The sequence below is a fragment of the Antechinus flavipes genome, chromosome 2, assembly GCF_016432865.1.
Source record: "Antechinus flavipes isolate AdamAnt ecotype Samford, QLD, Australia chromosome 2, AdamAnt_v2, whole genome shotgun sequence".
NCBI lineage: Eukaryota > Metazoa > Chordata > Mammalia > Dasyuromorphia > Dasyuridae > Antechinus > Antechinus flavipes.
Window position 1 is genome coordinate 131172439 of NC_067399.1, and position 18314 is coordinate 131190752.

Sequence of the window (18314 nt, forward strand, 5' to 3'; positions counted from 1 at the left end):
CCACACACTTCTATCCCATACAGCAGCAATTCTTTTTTCTATTACACTCTGCTTCCTGGAGGACAGGGCAACACAGCTTCCTTCCTTCATTTTTTCCTTCCTTTCCTTCCTTCCTAGATATCTTGGATTTCACAAGCCCCCTTGTCTTTGTTTTGGCCCTAATTGCCTCAGAGTGAATGTAAATAGCAATTATTGTTATTTGGACCAGAAATCCTGAGGGTCTTCCCATCCTAGATTGATTGCATTATTTATTTTTTGACTAGGTAAAAAAGGCCATTCTTTGCCTCAATTCTTACCTAGGCTTAATCACCTAATGAGTGTGCCTCATTCAAACTGAGACTTGTTAAAGACCTTAGATTAAAAAGGCCAAGGTCTCCCACTGAATCCAGAGCTACCTCCCATCATCCTAATCTGTCTGGTCCAGATGGTTCAGAGGAGAAAGTGCAGCCAGGGACTTTGCAGAGACCTTTTTTCCCTTAAATATAATTCACTTGTATGTCATGGTATTTCTTCCCTAATGTCATGGTCCTTTTCTGGAATGAAGGACAGACAATATTAAATGATCAAACAATCAAGGAGCACTTACTATATAGTGAAGCGGTCCCGGTCTTCAAGGAACTTACATTCTCCTGGGAGTGAGAACCTGAATATTACCAATGTATGAAAAAATGACAGATCTTTTCTGAAGAGCAAGTTCTACAAGGAATATAGAAGGCAGGAAGGAATGGTTGACAGAATGAGCAGCAGGGAGAAGGCTGAGAGCATTAAGGATGCATAACCTTCCTCTATTTCACAATTTAGCCTGGAACTTGTCTTTTTTTTTTTTTTTTTAATCCTAGGGGTATATTAGCCAACTTGATTCCCCTTTCAACAAGTTGAGGTTTCTCAACTCTTTTGGTAAACTAGGATCATTTATACCAGATGGCCTCTCGGGAAGAGAGCAAAGGTAAACAGGAGAAAGAAACCAGACCAGAGAAAGAGTATCTCCATTTGGAGATAATCTAAAACAACGTTGGTTAATGTGTCAAGATGTCCCAATTCCAACAACTCTAGAAAGCACATGGTGTACCTCAATTTTTACTCTTTGGGCAGCGAGGAGGCACAGTGGCTAGAGCACCTAAGTCAGGAAGACTCATCTTCCTGGGTTCAAAACCAGTCTCAGATATTTGCTAGCTGTCTGGCTCTGGGCAAGTCTCTTAGCCCTATTTACCACAGTTCCTCATCTATAAAATTAGTTGAAGGAAATAGCAAACCATTCCAGTATCTTTGCCAAGAAAACCCCATCACGAAGAGGTAAACATGACAGACTACACAACAACCAAAATACTGAGTCTTAAAGAAGTGAAGGGAATTGCTGGGTCACTGCTATATTTGGTATCAGAGGCCTGACTCGATCAGGACTCCCTGAGTCTAGCACAGAATGCTACAAGTACTTTGCCCCTTCTCAGACATTCCAAAAAACTTTTCTGCTACAACCTCCTACTTTCAGAGAGGCAATCATTCCTACAAAAGCTGGCACATCTATTCCCTCACCCTGTCAGAGATGAAGGAATCCCTGAGGACTTTTTTCTGAAAGAATTCTATTTCTCCTGGCAGCTACAGTCTTAGCTAGCCTGGGGAGGAGGGCTCCTGCAGCGGTGGGGAATCAATCCCTCTTCTCTATTCCTCCATTTGCAGTTGGTATTTATTTATTTTAGGAAAGTCAATGAGCCTCTGCCTGCAATGGCAACAGTCTTCTGGAAGCAGGGAAAGAGAGAAAATAAGGAAGAATCCTGGAATCAAGGATAGGACTCTGAGCTTGCAGTGAATTAAGAGAAGAGAAGGAGGGGATAACCCCCCAGGAGGAGCCAATATGTGTATGGAAGTCAGTAAAAGAGGGTAATAGAGAACAGGCAAGCCTGCTCCCTAGTAGAGCTGAGCAAAGAGTAAGAGATTCTTCCCAGAATATATATGGTGTGCTCTTTTTGTGTCAGATTGGAAAGAGTTGGATTTGAGGGGCTGCAAGGAAGAAAAGGAAAGGAGACTAATCCAATAGCCCTGCTTTTCTCTCTTTTCCCTGTTTCCCAACCCCAAAACAGAAAAGCACCCCAAATTAAAGAGGACCCAAACTATAAAAGCCCTCCACCCATGTACATACATCCTAAAAGACCCCTTAGTGTATCCTAATGAGTTCTTGGGAATGAAACTGGTGGTAGGATAATAGTAATCTTGGGAGCCTGCATACTTTAGTTATATATATATAGTGACCACATGTGGGCATGTGGGCAGAGTGCCAGGGCCCAGCCAGGTATTTCTGTGGCCATCCCTGATTGGCTGAGAATGTGCTGTGGATTTTTAAACAAACCAATAGCCAAAGTCAGAAAGGCCAGAAGCTGAGTAGGCTAAGCTTGGGATATTGGGACCCAGGAAGGAAAAAACAAGATTCTGAGAGGAAGCAAAACTATACTAGATGGAATTTGTGAAAATGTGGTCAGTATTTGTGAAAGGATCTATGAAACAATAGCATATCCTTGTGAATTTTTGTGATGGAATTAGGAATTTGGGGATATATTATTTAATGATATTCCTTCAATGGATCCATGATCCCTCAATGTGGGTATAGCCCTTCCTCCACCGTTATAATTTATCTCTTTCTGAAAAATTCTCCAAAGAAAAACCACCTGGAGCTAGAAGCCTTTTTCTGATTATTAATAATGCCAGTACTATATAAATGAGTAATTACCTGGGTGTGTATGGGAGGACACCAGTTACCTTGCCTACTCCTACATGGCTGAAGATTTTTCAATTTATCAACAAGTTAATGCCAGGGCTCAGAAAGTTGAGAAGCCTAAGACCAACCAGGGCAGAGTCCAGTGAAGGAGATTAGCCATTTGCTGGTCTGGGTCCAGGAAGAATTAAGCTCTTGGTTATGGCCAGGAAATATCTGAGGCCTCAGGCCAAAAGAACAGCTTTAGGAAACTGGACTAAAGTAAGTTTATGAAGTTTGAGTATCATCTTAGCTAGGAATGAGGACCATAATTTTTTCTTTGCTATTTTTCTTAAACCCTTTGTCTTATCTATGTATTCTACAGGAATCAGCTCCCTCTCAAAGTGGAAAAATTTAAGATACCATATACCTCCATATCTACTCAAAGCTGTAACTCACAAGCTACCAATGGTCTTTTTATTTTTACTAATTATCTAGAAGGCACAAGCAAAGACATTTTAATGAATAGAAAAACTATAGTAAGAAAAATGATAATATAGCATTCATTGTATTAACCTGAGGCTCATGGAAACAACATGTATCACCAGTGTATATGCATAAGAAACATGTATATAGACACACATGTAGAAAGGAAACAACATGCTTTAGATTCTACAGATTTTTTTCTGTTTGTTCTGTCATTCAATAGTTCTCCCAAGTTCTGCTCCCTGCTGGATCCTGCCGATTTCTGAGCCTGTAATTGGCCATCACATTGCATCTCTGATGTACTCAGTCCTCCTCACCCCGTCTATCTGTGTGTGTGTGTGTGTGTGTATGTGTGTGTGTGTGTCTGCTTTTCTCTTCTTGACTTTTCTGCTCTCCATTTGGACTCCAAGTCATCTCTTAGTGTTGTTCTCTACTACAGAGACTAGAAAGCCTTTCTAAGGTCAAGATAACAGCTGGGACAAAGTGACAAAGGCTATGAACCACCACAACCAGATACCAAAGAGAAGAGTGCTTCTGAGGTTTTTTTTTTTCCTTTAAGTGTCTTTGCCTAGAACTTACTATCAGTCCTTTGAGCCAGAAAACGATCTGATTTAGAGTTAGATATTCCTAAATTCTATTCCAATTTGTCAATGAAGGTGAATTTAAGTCAGAACAAAAGCTAAGTGAAGAAATCAAGACTATATTACCCCTTCACTTTCCTGGCCCTCATTCCTGCCTTTATTACATAATTCTGTCAGTAACAAAGTACCTCTACCTTTGTCTCTGCTTTTGTCTCTTTTTTCTTACATACTAACTTATTCTTGTCTTTATTAATAAACTTCTTGTTTTAAATTCTGCATGGCTCTGAAAGAAAATTAGATAATTGGTGAAAATTATCAGGTGATGATGGCTACTGGGGAAGCAGACACAAGGTCAAAGACCAGGGAGACAAGGTAGGAACCGATCTCCAGGCTGGTCAAAAGGTGTAGCCATGTCTTCCAGTCTCGGGGAATCAGTTCGCTTACTTTGATTTAGCAGTCTCATGAGATCACCATCCCCGGAGATTTTCTCGTGGAGGACACAATGCCAGGGATGCTCTAAAGGAGACTTCTGCTTTGAGATCTCAGTTGGCCTAAGTGAACTTCTGGGGACTCTACTGATGCTGGGCTTCTATGATGAAGCTTGAGAGCTGGAGCGGTCCATTTAGCCCGGCCGGCCAGCCCTGCCCTGAGGAAATCTTTACAAACTCGAAGCTGGGGAATATGGAGGGAAGAAAAACCCAAGAAGAACCGCAGAATGACACGGGAAGGCGACGCTCTTGGGGAGCCGCCGGAGGGCTCCCCAGGCTCCTGGCGTCAGAAGTTCAGAGCGCAGTGACCGGTCAGGAGGTATCCGGGAGGCGCTAGGGCCTTGCGGATGGGTCGACTCGTGCAGGGGAGGGAACGAGCGAGGGAGGAAGGAGGGGGCTGGGGCTAGGGCAGGAGGCGGCGGCGGCGGTGGGAGAGGCGCCGGAGCTGCCTCCATCCATGGCACGGAGCGGCGGCGGCGGCGGCGGCGGCAGGAGCCCAGCCCAATCCGTTAGATCCCAGTGGAGTGCGCAGCGGGCGAGTGCCACCGAGGGGATCAGCCCGGCGGGGCGCAGTGGCCGCTCCAGTGCGATCAGCCCCAGCCCGAGCCCCTCTGACAGCCGCGTCCTCCCCTCCGGGGCGCGCCGGCAGGGGCCCGGAGCTCGCCGGACATGCCCCGTGGGCGCGACGGCGGGGACCCCCGGGCTCTCCTCCGCCTAGGGCTCCCCGCCCGGCCCATGGGAGCCCCCGGCCCCAGCTAAGCCGTCGCCCCAAAGCCCGTGTCCGCGCCCGCTTCTGGTTGTACCCCAGTGCCAGCGCTGTCCGTCCCCGCGAGGGACGATGGGCTGATGGGCGCCGGGGGCCGCAGGATGCGAGGGGCGGCCGCCGTACTGCTGCTGGTGGTGCTGCTGCTGGCCCTAGACTCCGGGGGTGCCCGGGGCTGCCCGGTGCCGATCCGCAGCTGCAAGTGCTCGGGAGAGAGGCTCAAAACCCTGAGCGGCGGCGCACCCAACCCGGCTCGAAGGAGAGTGATGTGCATTGGCGGGGACCTCCCAGAGCCGCCGGAGCCTGGCCTCCTGCCCAATGACACCGTTATCCTGTAAGTACCGTCACCTCTGCCCCATCCCGTCCCATTCTGTCCCGTCCTATCCCATCCCATCCCATTCCTGCGCGGCTCCGACGGGATCGACTGGCAGCCTGAGAAGACAGCATGCCATTCATCTCTCTTCATTGTGCCCCGGAGGGAAGCTGCCGTGGGTGCTATTCTCCAGCGCTTGGCTGAGGAAATGGGAAGGAAAAGGGGTTCTCTGGGACTATTGGACTTAGAGGGAGAAGTACTGAGAGAGGTCCTATTCATCAGCTCTCTGGGTGTTAGAGAGGGGGCCCAGGAACTTTGCCAAAACCACAATGAAAGCCTTGGGATGGGAGAGACCTAGTAGTTTTTGCTCACCAGATCAGATAAAGTTAAGACATCCCCCCCATCGCCTTTCCCTCTGTACTAAGCATGGTGGCTTTGGATTGGGAAGGAGGCACGGAAGGAGATCGATGATGGCTGATTTAGTTGATGGTTTTCTACCCCCACCCCCATCCCAAAGAATCTTTCCCCCTGCCCTGCCAAGTGGAGCTCAGGACAGGACTGACTAGAGGGTGGGATTCCCTATCTGGGTCATCCACTCCCTACCCCAGCCTGCCAACTCACAGCCGGGTGGGGAGGTGAAAAAGGTGTCAAGGAAAAAAAAGGGGAAAAAACCATCTCCTTAAGCTTCATCTTGTCCTTTAAAGATCTGAATGTTCTTAGTTCAAATAAGTGTTTGAGTTATTCCCATTTCCTCTTACTTCCCTCAGGCAATAAATCTACTTATACAGAACCTAAATATGCACGCATGATAAGGGACACAAACGCATACATATATATCCATCCAGACATCATCCATCCACATATAAAGTCTTTAACTACATCTTCTCCCCTCCCTTCTGTCCTCTGGGCATAATAGATAAACCTTGAGTATTTCTTTAGTAGTTTTGAGCAGAAGAGATTGTGGAGAAATCTTTCTTCATTGAGTGTAACCCTAGTCTTCTCTTTAGAAGGCTGATTGATCGTTTTACAGAAAGAATGTCACAAAATCTCTTGGGTTGCTGCAGATCTAACTCCTAACAATCAAATCCTTGGGATCTGAAGTCACTGAAAATCAAAAGGAAACAGGGAACACACCAATCCCCTCAATTTCCTTCCAGATCATTCACTGAAAGTCCTTGAGCAAGAACCACAGAGATGTGGGTCCAGCCCTCTCTGTGGCCTGTCACAGAATCAACCTAGCCCTTTCCCTTCCTTGTCTCCCCCATCACCCACTTTTCTACCTTCCCTTTTTCAGAGTTGGGGATTGACTTATAACTAGCTCAGATTATATTCAGAACAATACAGTAATATCTCTCTGGTTGGGTGAGTTTACGGATGGTTTCCTTCCTGACAGTTCACAACAGGTTAGCTTATAACTCATGTGTGTGTGTGTGTGTGTGTGTGTGTGTGTGTGTGTGTACAAGGGGGCTGCTTTACTCTGCCCTTCTTCCTTGCAGCTCAGTGATTTGGCAACAACTAGTAGAGACAGCAGTGGTTCCACTGCTAACAGTGACTGGTGACTTTTGGTACCCAAGATTTGAGGGTTTTTTTCCAGCCTGCTCATTTCTGAAGAAAAATGCCTGCCATCTGTGACTATTCAGTCACAATACTTGAGTATGTATATTTGTTTCCCTGAGGGGGAAAGGCAGGGGCTAGTTTCTCTCTGAGTTCTCTTATGTATCTCTATTATATATGTAATCCATTTTGAATAGTTCTTATGTGTCTTACTCTATGGTAGTGAACATGTGCCACACATATATTTGATATCTTCCTATCTGAATGTCCTTTTCTCTGTATATTTATTCTGGGGGATCCTAACAGACATAAGTTCTGGGAAAGTAGAGGGAAGGAATAACATGGGAAAGCCATTCCATTGTACATCCTAAAGTGATTTGGCTTCTAATGCTTTCCATCCATAGCTAATTCCCATTGATTCCACTTTGAGGGGAAAGGTGGGGAGGTGAGATAGTCCCTAGGAGGAAAAAAGTTATGGAATGACAGGGCTGAAATTTGCCTCTCAGTTCACTTTCCTCATCCCAATTCTGAGTTTAACAACTAGTTGTTGTTGTTGGGGGGGGGGTTGTTTTGTTTTGGGTTTTCCTCCCCTTCATGGGTTCAAAGTCCTTAGCATTTCAGAGTTCTTACAGATGCAAGAGAAATTGCAGCAGTGACAGCAGCTCTGATAAGGGACCAGTCATTTCAGCAGAGGTATCTGTACAATGGGACAAGCTTTGGAAGCTTTTTGCCCACTCAATATGGAATAAGTTAATATCCCCACTTCCTCAGATGAAATAGAATTCTTGGCTTCTTTTCCTCAAACCCAGAAGAAACACACAGAGAGATCTAAGATCCCTGAGCAGACTTCTATGGCCAAGAAAATGGATTCAGATTCCCTTTCAGTCAGTGTTAGTCACCAAACTCTGTTCAGTATCCTATCCAGCCTCTTAATTTCTGTGTCCCCTCAAATTCCAACGCTACATTCTGAGCCTGCTGTGCAAGAAAAATATCTGATTTGAGATTCTGTCCTTTCGTTCACTGAAGCAATCCTATTCTTTAAAATTCACTTTTTCCCATTTCAGCCTGGTAGCAAGAGGAGAGAAGGTTATTGAGTTCAGGTTCTTATAAATTTCCATCTAAGATTCCTTGAATACATTAACTAAATCCTTCCCACCCTCACTCCTGGACCTTTACTCTATCAGTTTGGGTTGATTTTTTTCTCCCTTAACTGTAACTGTAACATAAATCTCACTTAATTTCTTCTTGACTATTGTATGTGGTATTCTACATTTAATAGGCCAAGTGCAGCTTTCCTGATTTCCCTTCCTTGTTATTCCCTCTCTCCTCCAATTACTGTGGATATAATGTATATTACATCTTGTATCCCTGAGTAGAATGTAAACTGCTTGAGGGAAGATGGTTCCCATTTTGTCTTTGCATCCCCAGAACCTGGTACAGGGCCTTGCATATAGCAAGTACTTAAATGCTTGTTGAATTAGATGCCCATACATGATATCTCTGCCTCCCTCACTGCATTTTTTAATAAAAAAATATATTTCCTAACCTCCCCCTTGATTTCAACTTCTTCCCTTCCCAAAGATCCATTCCTTATAGCAAAGATTTTTTAAAAGAAAGAAAAGGGGAAAAAAATCAGCAAAATCAATATACTATTTTAAAAAACCTTGCTGTTATATGCAGTGTGTCATATCCTTGTACCTTAACATTAGCAAATTAGGACAAAAAGTCTTCTTGTATTTCTTCTTTGGGACCAAATTTGATCTTTATCATTTCACAACATTAACTTTAATTGTTTTGTTATTTCCAGTTCCATTATTGTAGTTGTTAATGTCTATTGCTTGCTGCAAGTTGCATCAATTCATGTAGGTCTTTCCATGATTCTCTGTATTCATCACAATCATTGTTCCTTATAGCATAGTAATATTCCATTCTATCCCCATGTTACCACTTTTTTTTAGCCATTTCTCTATTAATGGACATCCAATTTGTTTCTAGTTCTTTGTACCTCCCAGTTTTCTAGCATACTTCAAAGTTGTCCCTGATCACATCAGGAAATTAACAACTTTTCCATGTTTATAGGACCTATAAATCCACATTGAAAAAAAAAATGCCTTCTTTAACACAAGGAGATGAATCATAAAATACTAGACTTGGCAGTGGCCATAGTTCTCTAATTCAGACTCCTTCCCAGTGCACAGCCCCCCCCCCCCAAATAGATCAAAAACTCTTTCAGAGCAGGAAGTATGCCCCAACCCCCGCTCCTTAGTACCTTCCATTGAATTTAATAAAGACAGGAACATCCCTCATAGTACAGAGGTCACCCAATCCATGCTTGAACAGTTCTAGTGACACTTGTAAACTATCTTATAAAGGCAACCTATTCCCTTGTTAAGAAGTTTTAATTGTTGTTTTTTTTTTTCCTTATGTTGAACCCTAAAGTTTGCCTCTCTGTAACTCTTATCCACCAGACAAAGCTCTGCCTTCTGGGACCATTCATTCATTCTTTTTTTCAATAATCATCTATTAAATCTCTACCATGTCCCAGGAACCGGATTACAAAAGTGAAAGAAAAAAAAAAAAAAAAACCTATCTCTACCCTCAGAGAACTTGCATTTGTTTTTATGATAGAAAAACAAAAATACAGAGAAGTAAATATGGAATAATTTTGGCAGGAGGGGAGACACTAACAGCTGTAAGTATGATAAGAGAGGGCAAGTATCAGGATCATCCTGATGCTCACTATGTGAGATCTTCAAATATTTGTAGATAGTCAAATGTGCTCCCAGAATTTCCTCTTCCAAGACTAAGACTCTCAGAGTAGACAACTTGGCTCTATTCTACTGGTCAAAGTCGTTTATTGTTTAGGACCAATTTTCAGGATGTGGAAGTAGAAGTATGAAGTCCCTCCCATGAAAGAACTTATAGTCAAATTAATAGTGGATCCCAGCCTTGTGGAAAAGCCACTCTGCATATCGAATGCCCTGTTTGTTACTCTATTAAATGTTTTTCATCTTCTCCTGACTTTAGTTTATGATTTTTCTTTCTATTCATTTTTCCTGACTTCCTCCCTTCCTCATCTACTTTATCCCCAACTCCCTCCGCCCTAGTTTTTATTTGCATTACTGCAGAACAGCAAAACACAGGGTTTCCTTCCTGGTTCATCTGTCCTGCACTTTCCCTTCCACACCCCACCATCTTTTTGACCTCTGACATTGCAGCCACCACCATCCGCAATGACATCATAGTGAGGGCCAATTCCAGAATAAGAATACTCTTATCCAAAGTTTAAAAGTTCTAGGCTTCTCCCCAGAGAGAATGACCATTAAATTCTGCAACATAAAGACCCTAAGAATAGGAAGGAAAACCAGAAAGACATCAAATAATCCCTGCTTTTCTCCTATCCTTGTTCCTCACAAATATAAGTGGTATTTTCACACTCTGGTTCTAAGAGTAATCTCTTCTTGCCTTCTCTCCACATGAAGGAGGATTGTTTTGGGAAAGGATTATGTGATCCTAAAAGTGATTATGCCTAGATTGGGGTAGATGGGAAACATCTACTTCTAGGGTTCTTCCAGATATAAGAATCAGTCCCCTCCAGTGGAACAGTATCCTGATTTCATGTTCTATTCCTTTCTCCCAAGGAAAAGCCATATAGTGTGGTACAGTAAATCTGGGTTCAAGTGTGACCATAGAAAAGCCATTTTAATTGGCTCTGAAGTAGAATGAACTAACATTGAACAAGTCTCTACTAACTCTAAATCCTCTGATCTACCAGCTGACTTTGTTGGACTTGGAAAAACCCAAGACCCTGCCTTACACACTATAAATATTGGGGGGCGGAGGGAAGGCTTTGGTTGTTTTTTTTTATTCTGTTCAACAAACATTTTAAAATATATTTTTGTTAATGTCTTTTGTCTTGACATTACCTAGATTTCCCTATTTATCTCTCCCTCTCCCTTCCAGAAAGCCATTCTTCATAACAAAGAATTTATTTTTCTAAAAAAGGAAATAAAAGAATAAAATGCATTGAAACATATCAATGTATTGAAAAACTATACACACACACACACACACACACACACACACACACATATATATATATATATATAAAACATCTATGCCAGCCCAACCTCTGCTGAGGGATGACAGAGAGGTGACAAATATTTCTTAAGCATTTGTTAAGTGTAAGGCACTATACAAGATATTATAAATACAGAAGTGAAATAAGTCTCTGTCCTCAAGGAAATTATAATCTAATAAAATTGTAATTATTTGGTAGGTTCATGATTTCCTAGGTATAAATCATTCCCACCGTATTTTCTAATCCTGAACAATTCTTGTCCACGTTTTTCATGTATTCTTCACAGGGAAAGCTCCCAATCCACCCAGCTCGACATTTATTCGGTGACTACTACATGCTAGCAGATCCTTCCCTAGGAGCCAGAGGCCAATGGTGCTTTATTGGCATCCCACAGGGTAGCAGAAACTATCAATTGCTTGGGCTTTCTCTTGTTTCTAAGTCCTACTTCATGACCAGCAAATCTCCTATTCTGGGAATGCATGGTGTTGGTAATGGCTTTTTTTTTACTGGGGTACTCTTCTCAATTAGAAACTGTTCCTAATAACAAGCTCATTTTCTCTTTGACTTTGGATTGTTGTTAATATCAATCATAAAGAGAGCACAGAGCTCCATTTAGCATCCCCTGGAAGCTTTTGGTATTAAAGAGATGGGCTTTTGCAGCAGCAAGAAATGGGGAGGGTGGGAAGCCTGTTAGGATCATTGAGGGCACTGTGCATCCCACCCCAGCTTTATCTCCCTCATGTATATATTTATTCATATACATGTACCCAAGTAACTTTATCTCCTTATTGGCAAGACTTAATGTCTCTCTGACTAAAGAACGTTCTCCATACATAATACATGGATGCTATTCATATACATACATATTAGTAACCATATCTCCTTATTGGCAGGACTTAATGTCCCTCCGATTGAGGAACATTTCCTATGTATAATATATGCATGTAATTCATAGCCACCCGTGTGTGTGTGTGTGTGTGTGTGTGTGTCTACATAAGAAACATCATCTCTCCTTTTTGACAAGACTTAATACTCTTGTGCAGAAGGAGCATTCTGGATCAAAGAGACCTGCCCTGGATTTCCTTGGGACAGAAAGACCTGCATTTTTCTTGGTCGCCAGTATTTGGGGGTGTTTGTCCTGCTGATATTTGATGTAGCTCCTGGATCAGCTGTCTGCAGGGCATAAGGAGCTAAGGGAGAAGTCCTGTTGCACCTTACCCAAGGGTTTGGAGGGAGGGAAAAAGAGTATTTGTGAGTGGGCACAGGGCAGACTGTGGAATGATACCCGTTCACCACATCACTAATCCTCTGACCTTTGGGAAGTGGCCCTCAGCCCACAGACCTCCCTCCTGCTCTTGAACACCACTCCTAGAAGCAGGCCCTTGTGTCAGTGGAGATGGCCCAGAACTTCTGCTCAGAGTCCAATAAAGGCACTTGGGGAAGGGTATGCAGGATCCCACTTTCCACAGCCTTGTCAGTCTAGGATGAAGGCTGGAGGGGTGGGGCTACATGCTAACTTCCCCCACCCCCCTTCCCTTCCACCCTCTTTTTCCCATATGGTTCTCATAACGTCTGGGCTCAGAGACAGCAGCCAAAGGAAGTGGCTGTGTACAGAGAGCTTTTGTGAGAGAGAGGGGGAGGGGAGGAAAAAGAGAGAGAAATAGAGAGACACAGAGAGAGAGACAGACACAGAAACAGAGAAACAGAGAGACATACAGACAGAGACAGAGACGGAGAGAAACAGAGATGGAGGGGGGGAGGAGAAAGACAGAGGCAGAGAGAGAGACAGAGAGAGGAGAAAGACAGAGGAGACAGAGACACAGAGACAGAGAGAGACACAGAGAGACAGAGACAGAGAGAGATAGAGAGACTGAGACATAGAGACACATACACAGAGAGAAATAGAGATGGAGGGGGGGAGGAGAAAGACAGAGGCAGAGAGAGAGACAGAGAGAGGAGAGAGATAGAGGAGACAGAGACACAGAGACAGAGAGAAACACAGAGAGACAGAGACAGAGAGAGATAGAGAGACTGAGACATAGAGACACATACACAGAGAGAAATAGAGATGGAGGGGGGGAGGAGAAAGACAGAGGCAGAGAGAGAGACAGAGAGAGGAGAGAGACAGAGGAGACAGAGACACAGAGACAGAGAGAGACACAGAGAGACAGAGACATAGAGAGATAGAGAGACTGAGACTGAGACATAGAGACACATACACAAAGAGAGACAGAGACAGAGATGGAGAAAGAGGAGAGAGACAGAGAGAAGAGAAAAGAGAAGAAAAGAGAAGAGAAGAAAGGGATAGAGAGAAGAGAAGAGAGAACAAAGAATCAGGATTCTCCAGTCCCATGCCCCACTTCACCCCCAGCTATTCCCAGATACTTGAAGAGTCCCATCATGTAGCTTCCCTTCAAAGACCCCAAACCCCAAACCTAGGGAAAGTGATCAGTAAGGAGGTGACAGGGAAATCTAAACTCTTCCCTATCTGATCCTAAATGCCCAAGATAGGGGTTGTCCAGTTTTAATCCTTAAGAGCTAAGTTTATTCTTTGGGAATTTAGGAAAACCTTTTCCCTAGGGTGCCCCTTATGAGTGGAGTAGAGGGAGGCCCCTGGGAACAGGCATTCTTTTGTGTATCCAAATTCACAAGGCAAAGACAGGACAGAGAGCCAGATTTCCTGGGTTCACTAGCAGGAAGTAGAATGGAGATCAGAAAATTCCTCCCATTAATGTGATCTATAAAGATGATGATAATAATAATAGCATTTATATAGTGCTTTGAGATTTGCAAAGCACTTTACATGTTTACATTACATATCAATTTGATTCCCATAACAACCCTGTGAAAGAGGTGCTTTATTAGCCTTATCTATAGATAGGGAAATGAAGACTGAGAAATTAAGTGACTTGCCACAGCCATACATCTGGTAAATATCTTAGACAAGATTTGAATTCAAGTCTTCCTGACTCCAAGTCTATCCACTGCACCAACATTGTCCTTAATGTATAGAGAATTGTAATCAGAGTCAGGGAATACTGGATTCAGAAGTCCTGCTGACAAATCCTAGCTGTGTAAACCTGGATAAGTTACTGAACTTCACAGTATCCCAAGCAAGAGCAAAGTATCAGTCTTCATGGGTAGAGAAAATTCCCTACTAGATCTCCCTATCCCATTGACTTTACAAGGAAAGAAAAGGAAGGGAAAGAATAAAGAAAAGGAAGGGAAGGGAGGAAAAAGGAAGGAAAGGGAAGTGAGGAAAAGGGAAGGAAAGGGAAGTGAGGAAAAGGGAAGGAAAGGGAAGGCAAAAGAAGGGAAGGGAATGGGAAGAAAGAGAAGAGAAGGGAAAGAAAGGAAAAGGGAAGGGAAGGGAAAGAAAGGGAAAGGAAGAGATGAGAAGGAAAAGGACAATTCTACAATTTCCCCCACAATGAATTAATTTGGCTTAAATAATTTAAACTCTCTACAATGTAGACTATATGGACAGGCTTTCCCTAGACAAATCATCAAATAATAATAAAAATTCCCCTTTGAAGGGAACTTTTGATTCTTACAGATTTTGATTCCCTGACTTTTGAGGCAGCGTTATTCAATAGCTTTATTTTGTAAAGGATTTCCTGTGGATGTCACTGAAGGTCAGAGAGAGAAAGAGCATCTTCAGGATTCCTCCCACCCTTTTTAAGGGCAAGGAAAGCAGCCATCTTGAGATTTATATTTTCAATCCTTCCATAAAATATAGAAGGGACAAAAATTCTTTTCCTTGAGGCCAGCTGAGACACGAATAAGGGAACTGAGTTTCCTAAGGTCACTTAGCCAGAAACCAGAATCCTCCTGCCCCCTAAAGGGAAGGATCTTAATTATATTTCATTTGGGCTTGTCCACTAGTGACAGCGGGGAGAAAGGAAGAGAGGATTGGTCAGAGGAAATGTGGGAAGGGATAGAAGTGGCACTGGGAGCCTCAGAACAGAACAGGAGGGAAGATCCAGCAACTGCTCGGAATGGGCTGCACAGAGGGGCTGTTTATTTTCATTCTCCAAGACTAACTGCTCAGTTCTATTTCCAGCTCTGACACTGAGGGTGGATCAATGGCCCCCCTTCTCTTCCTTCACTTCCCTCCTCCCCCCTCCTCTTCCTTCCCTCCTGCCCCCCCTCCCCAAAGATTCAAAAATATTCACATATTCTTAAGATCTGGTGGGGGTTGGGGAATATGTTAGCAGAATCCCCTGGGCCTGCTGGCCACTGACCAGCCAGGACCAGCTGTTTCCCCTAGCTCTTTTCCTCAGTTTCTACCATGGGGTGAAGCTTCCAGATTCCCTCTTTCCCCAGACAGAGAAGATATGGAGATGGATAGGAACAGGTGGGAAAAAACAGGGTAATTGTGAAGACCAGGGAGAGTTTTCTTGCCTGAATTGGAAAGACTAGTAATCTGGCAGCTGGAGAAATCTGTCCATGGATTTGAGAGAGGCCTTTAGTGTAGTGATGACCATATGGCTAGATTTTCTAGGACAGTTTTGATTTCAGGAAGTACTTATAAGAGACTCTTTGAAAAGAATACCCATTGTCAACATTTTTTTATTCTCAAAATGTAGTCACTATCACTAGACCCCAAAACTCAGCATGGGATGCCACACCCATCTAAAAAACTGGGGAGAAAATGAAATTGCCCAGAGGAGCTTCCTCCCTCCCATTTGGACATATCCCCTTCATAGGTGTCCTAGGATTCCAACCCTGCCTCTACAGAGAGAGTTCACTCATTATGTGACTCTGGGCAAATCATTTTTTTGATCTCAATTCTTTTATTGATAATAAAATGATAATGATTAAATTCAAATAAGAGGCTTTAAGGTTTACAACAATCTCTTTCCTCACCACAGTCTGATGAAGGTAAATAGCTGGGAGTCATTATGTGTGTCTCAGTTCCCTCATTGATAAACAGAGACCATAATACATGTATTACTTACTTAATTGTTTTTGTAAGGAAATTGCTATATATTTCTAATTTGCTAATTTGTAATTGCTATAAATTTGTAAGGAAAGTGCTATATAAATCTGAACTATTATTTTCTCTTTTTTGCAGATGTGGTATAGGTACAGATGTAGTATAGGTACAGTGCAAGACTGAGGTTCAGAAAGAATTCAAATTCTTTTTCTAACACTTAATAACTGTGTGACTTTGGGCTCACTAGTCACTAATTTCTCCAATCTCAGCTTTCTCATTTGCAAAGCAGTGTTAATACCACTAGATCATGCTTCCTAGAGTTTTTGGAAGACTCAAATGAAATAATATATGTATAGTCACTTTCCAATTTAAAGAATTTTTAAAATGTCAGATGTAGACTGAGGTTGAAATTCTGCCTGAAATTCTTGTCTTTAGAATCAGTTTTCTGGGTATAACAAAGGAGAAAAGGAAGGAATTCAACCCTTGAATATGGGTAGTCAGCTTATATGGGAAAGCTGACTGAGAGTGAGGAAATAATTTGTTTTAAGTCATACTTATAGTAACTGAACCAAGAATTAAACCCAGGCTTTTTTGATTCTCAGTCTAATAATCTTCTGTTATGCTACATTGAATTGCTGAGAAAAGGTCTTCACAGGGGATGGAAACATTGTAATGATACCGTGGACTTGAGCTAGGAAATGGGGATGTGGTATTTAACTTAAAGTGATACATTAACCCAGGATACTTTTTTGGGAGGGGAGTTTAATGGGAGTCTTCTGGACAGAATGGACCCTTTCACCACTGCCCCACTTTATATTGTAATGGAGTGGAGTGAATCTGATATTAGAAAATGAGTATGTTATATTTTGTTAACCTGGAATAGGCTCTATTAAAGTTCCTGGAGGGATGGTATAACCGTATGTCTCAGTAGACACAGTGTATAGTGCTGCATGTAAGAAAAGCTAAATAAATACTTATAGAATTGAATCAGAGTTGAAAAAACTCTTTTCTGAGTGTGAAGTCCTTTTTGTTTTTTAAGCAACAAAATTTTTTTGCAGGGCTACATTTCTCAATGTATGGGGGATGGGTTGAGGTAGACTTTCTACAGAAAAGGGTCAGAGCACATGCTGGGACCACATGTCATTTATTGAGGCTGAAACTCATGTCTAGCTCCATGGGAAATGATCCAGTCCTCCAACTCGCTCTCCTTACAGCCCTTTCTGTTTCTCTTTCTCTTCTGGCCTTGAGCTGGGGGCAGTGATCTTTCTGGTGAATGGAGTCTGAGAAACAGATTACTTCTGCAGAGCCCAGGTGCTAGGAAGCCCCCAGTTTCACAGAAGAGAAAGAAAGCAATTCATCCAGCCATGGGCCTTGGTCCTCTCTGACCAGAAGTTGGCTTCCCAGGACATCAGACCCTAAAGATCCATGATTACCTTCAACTCCATAGGGGCTCTTTCATCTTGTACCCCTAACTTCCCGGATACCTGAATCCCTGATCAAAGCACTGAGACTCCTGGGCTTTGCTGGCCCACGAGACCAGTTTAGCAACTTGAGTTTAGTGGTCTGCCTGAACCCTAATTACCCACCCCATTCCTTTGCTGCTATTGCTGCTCTCATCTCCAACAACCCATTCCCAACATCTATTTCTTTTTTTTTTATTAGAGTCAACAAACATTTATTGTTGTTCATTTGTTTCCATCATGTCCAACTTTTCATGACCCTTTTTGGGGACTTACTTTTTTTTTATACTAATAGTTTTTTATTTTTCAAAATATAAGCAAATATATCTTTCAACATTCACCCTTGCAAAACTTTGGGTTCAAAATTTTTTCCCTTCTTCCCTACCTCCCACCTCTCCTAGACAGCAAATAATCCAGTATAGGTTAAACATGTTTAATTCTTCAAACATATTTCCACATTTATTATGCTACACAAGAAAAATCATATCCAAAGGGGAGAAAAATGATAAGAAGAAAAAAAACAAGCAAACAAACAGCAACCAAAAAGAAGGTGAAAATACTATGTTGTGATCCACATTCGGTCCCCAAGGTTTTCTCCATCATCTCTGTTGGAATTCACCTGAATCACTTCATTGTTCCAACATCCATTTCTCCCCTTCTCCACTCACTCAGTACCACCAGAGTATGTTTTCTAGTCTTCATTTGCAAGGGAAAATTATATATACAAATTTGGAAATAGTATACCAAAATAAAGTAATTAGAAATCCAGTAATAGACTATGTATCTGCTGTTCCAGCTTAGCTAAATTTAAAGAGGCTCATTACTGGGCTGACAACAAACAGATAGCATTTCTTGACTTTAAAACCATCTACTAAGTCACCTCCGTTGTTAGAGATTTTATTTACACAGATATACTGTATAAATATATAAGAAATCTACTAGGTATTCTAGGTTAAATGTTCC

The 18314-nt window shown here is 42.5% G+C and overlaps 1 protein-coding gene across 1 annotated transcript in view; it reads left to right on the forward strand.

Moving 5' to 3' along the window:
• Positions 1–4567: 4567 nt before the first annotated feature.
• The window catches only part of ADGRA2 (adhesion G protein-coupled receptor A2), a 59084-nt gene continuing 45337 nt past the window's right edge, over positions 4568–18314 (forward strand). Inside the window, exon 1 of the mRNA XM_051975511.1 lies at positions 4568–5338. Within this exon, the coding sequence (XP_051831471.1) occupies positions 5088–5338 (251 nt within the window). The 5' untranslated portion in view covers positions 4568–5087. The remainder of the gene's footprint in view (positions 5339–18314) is intronic.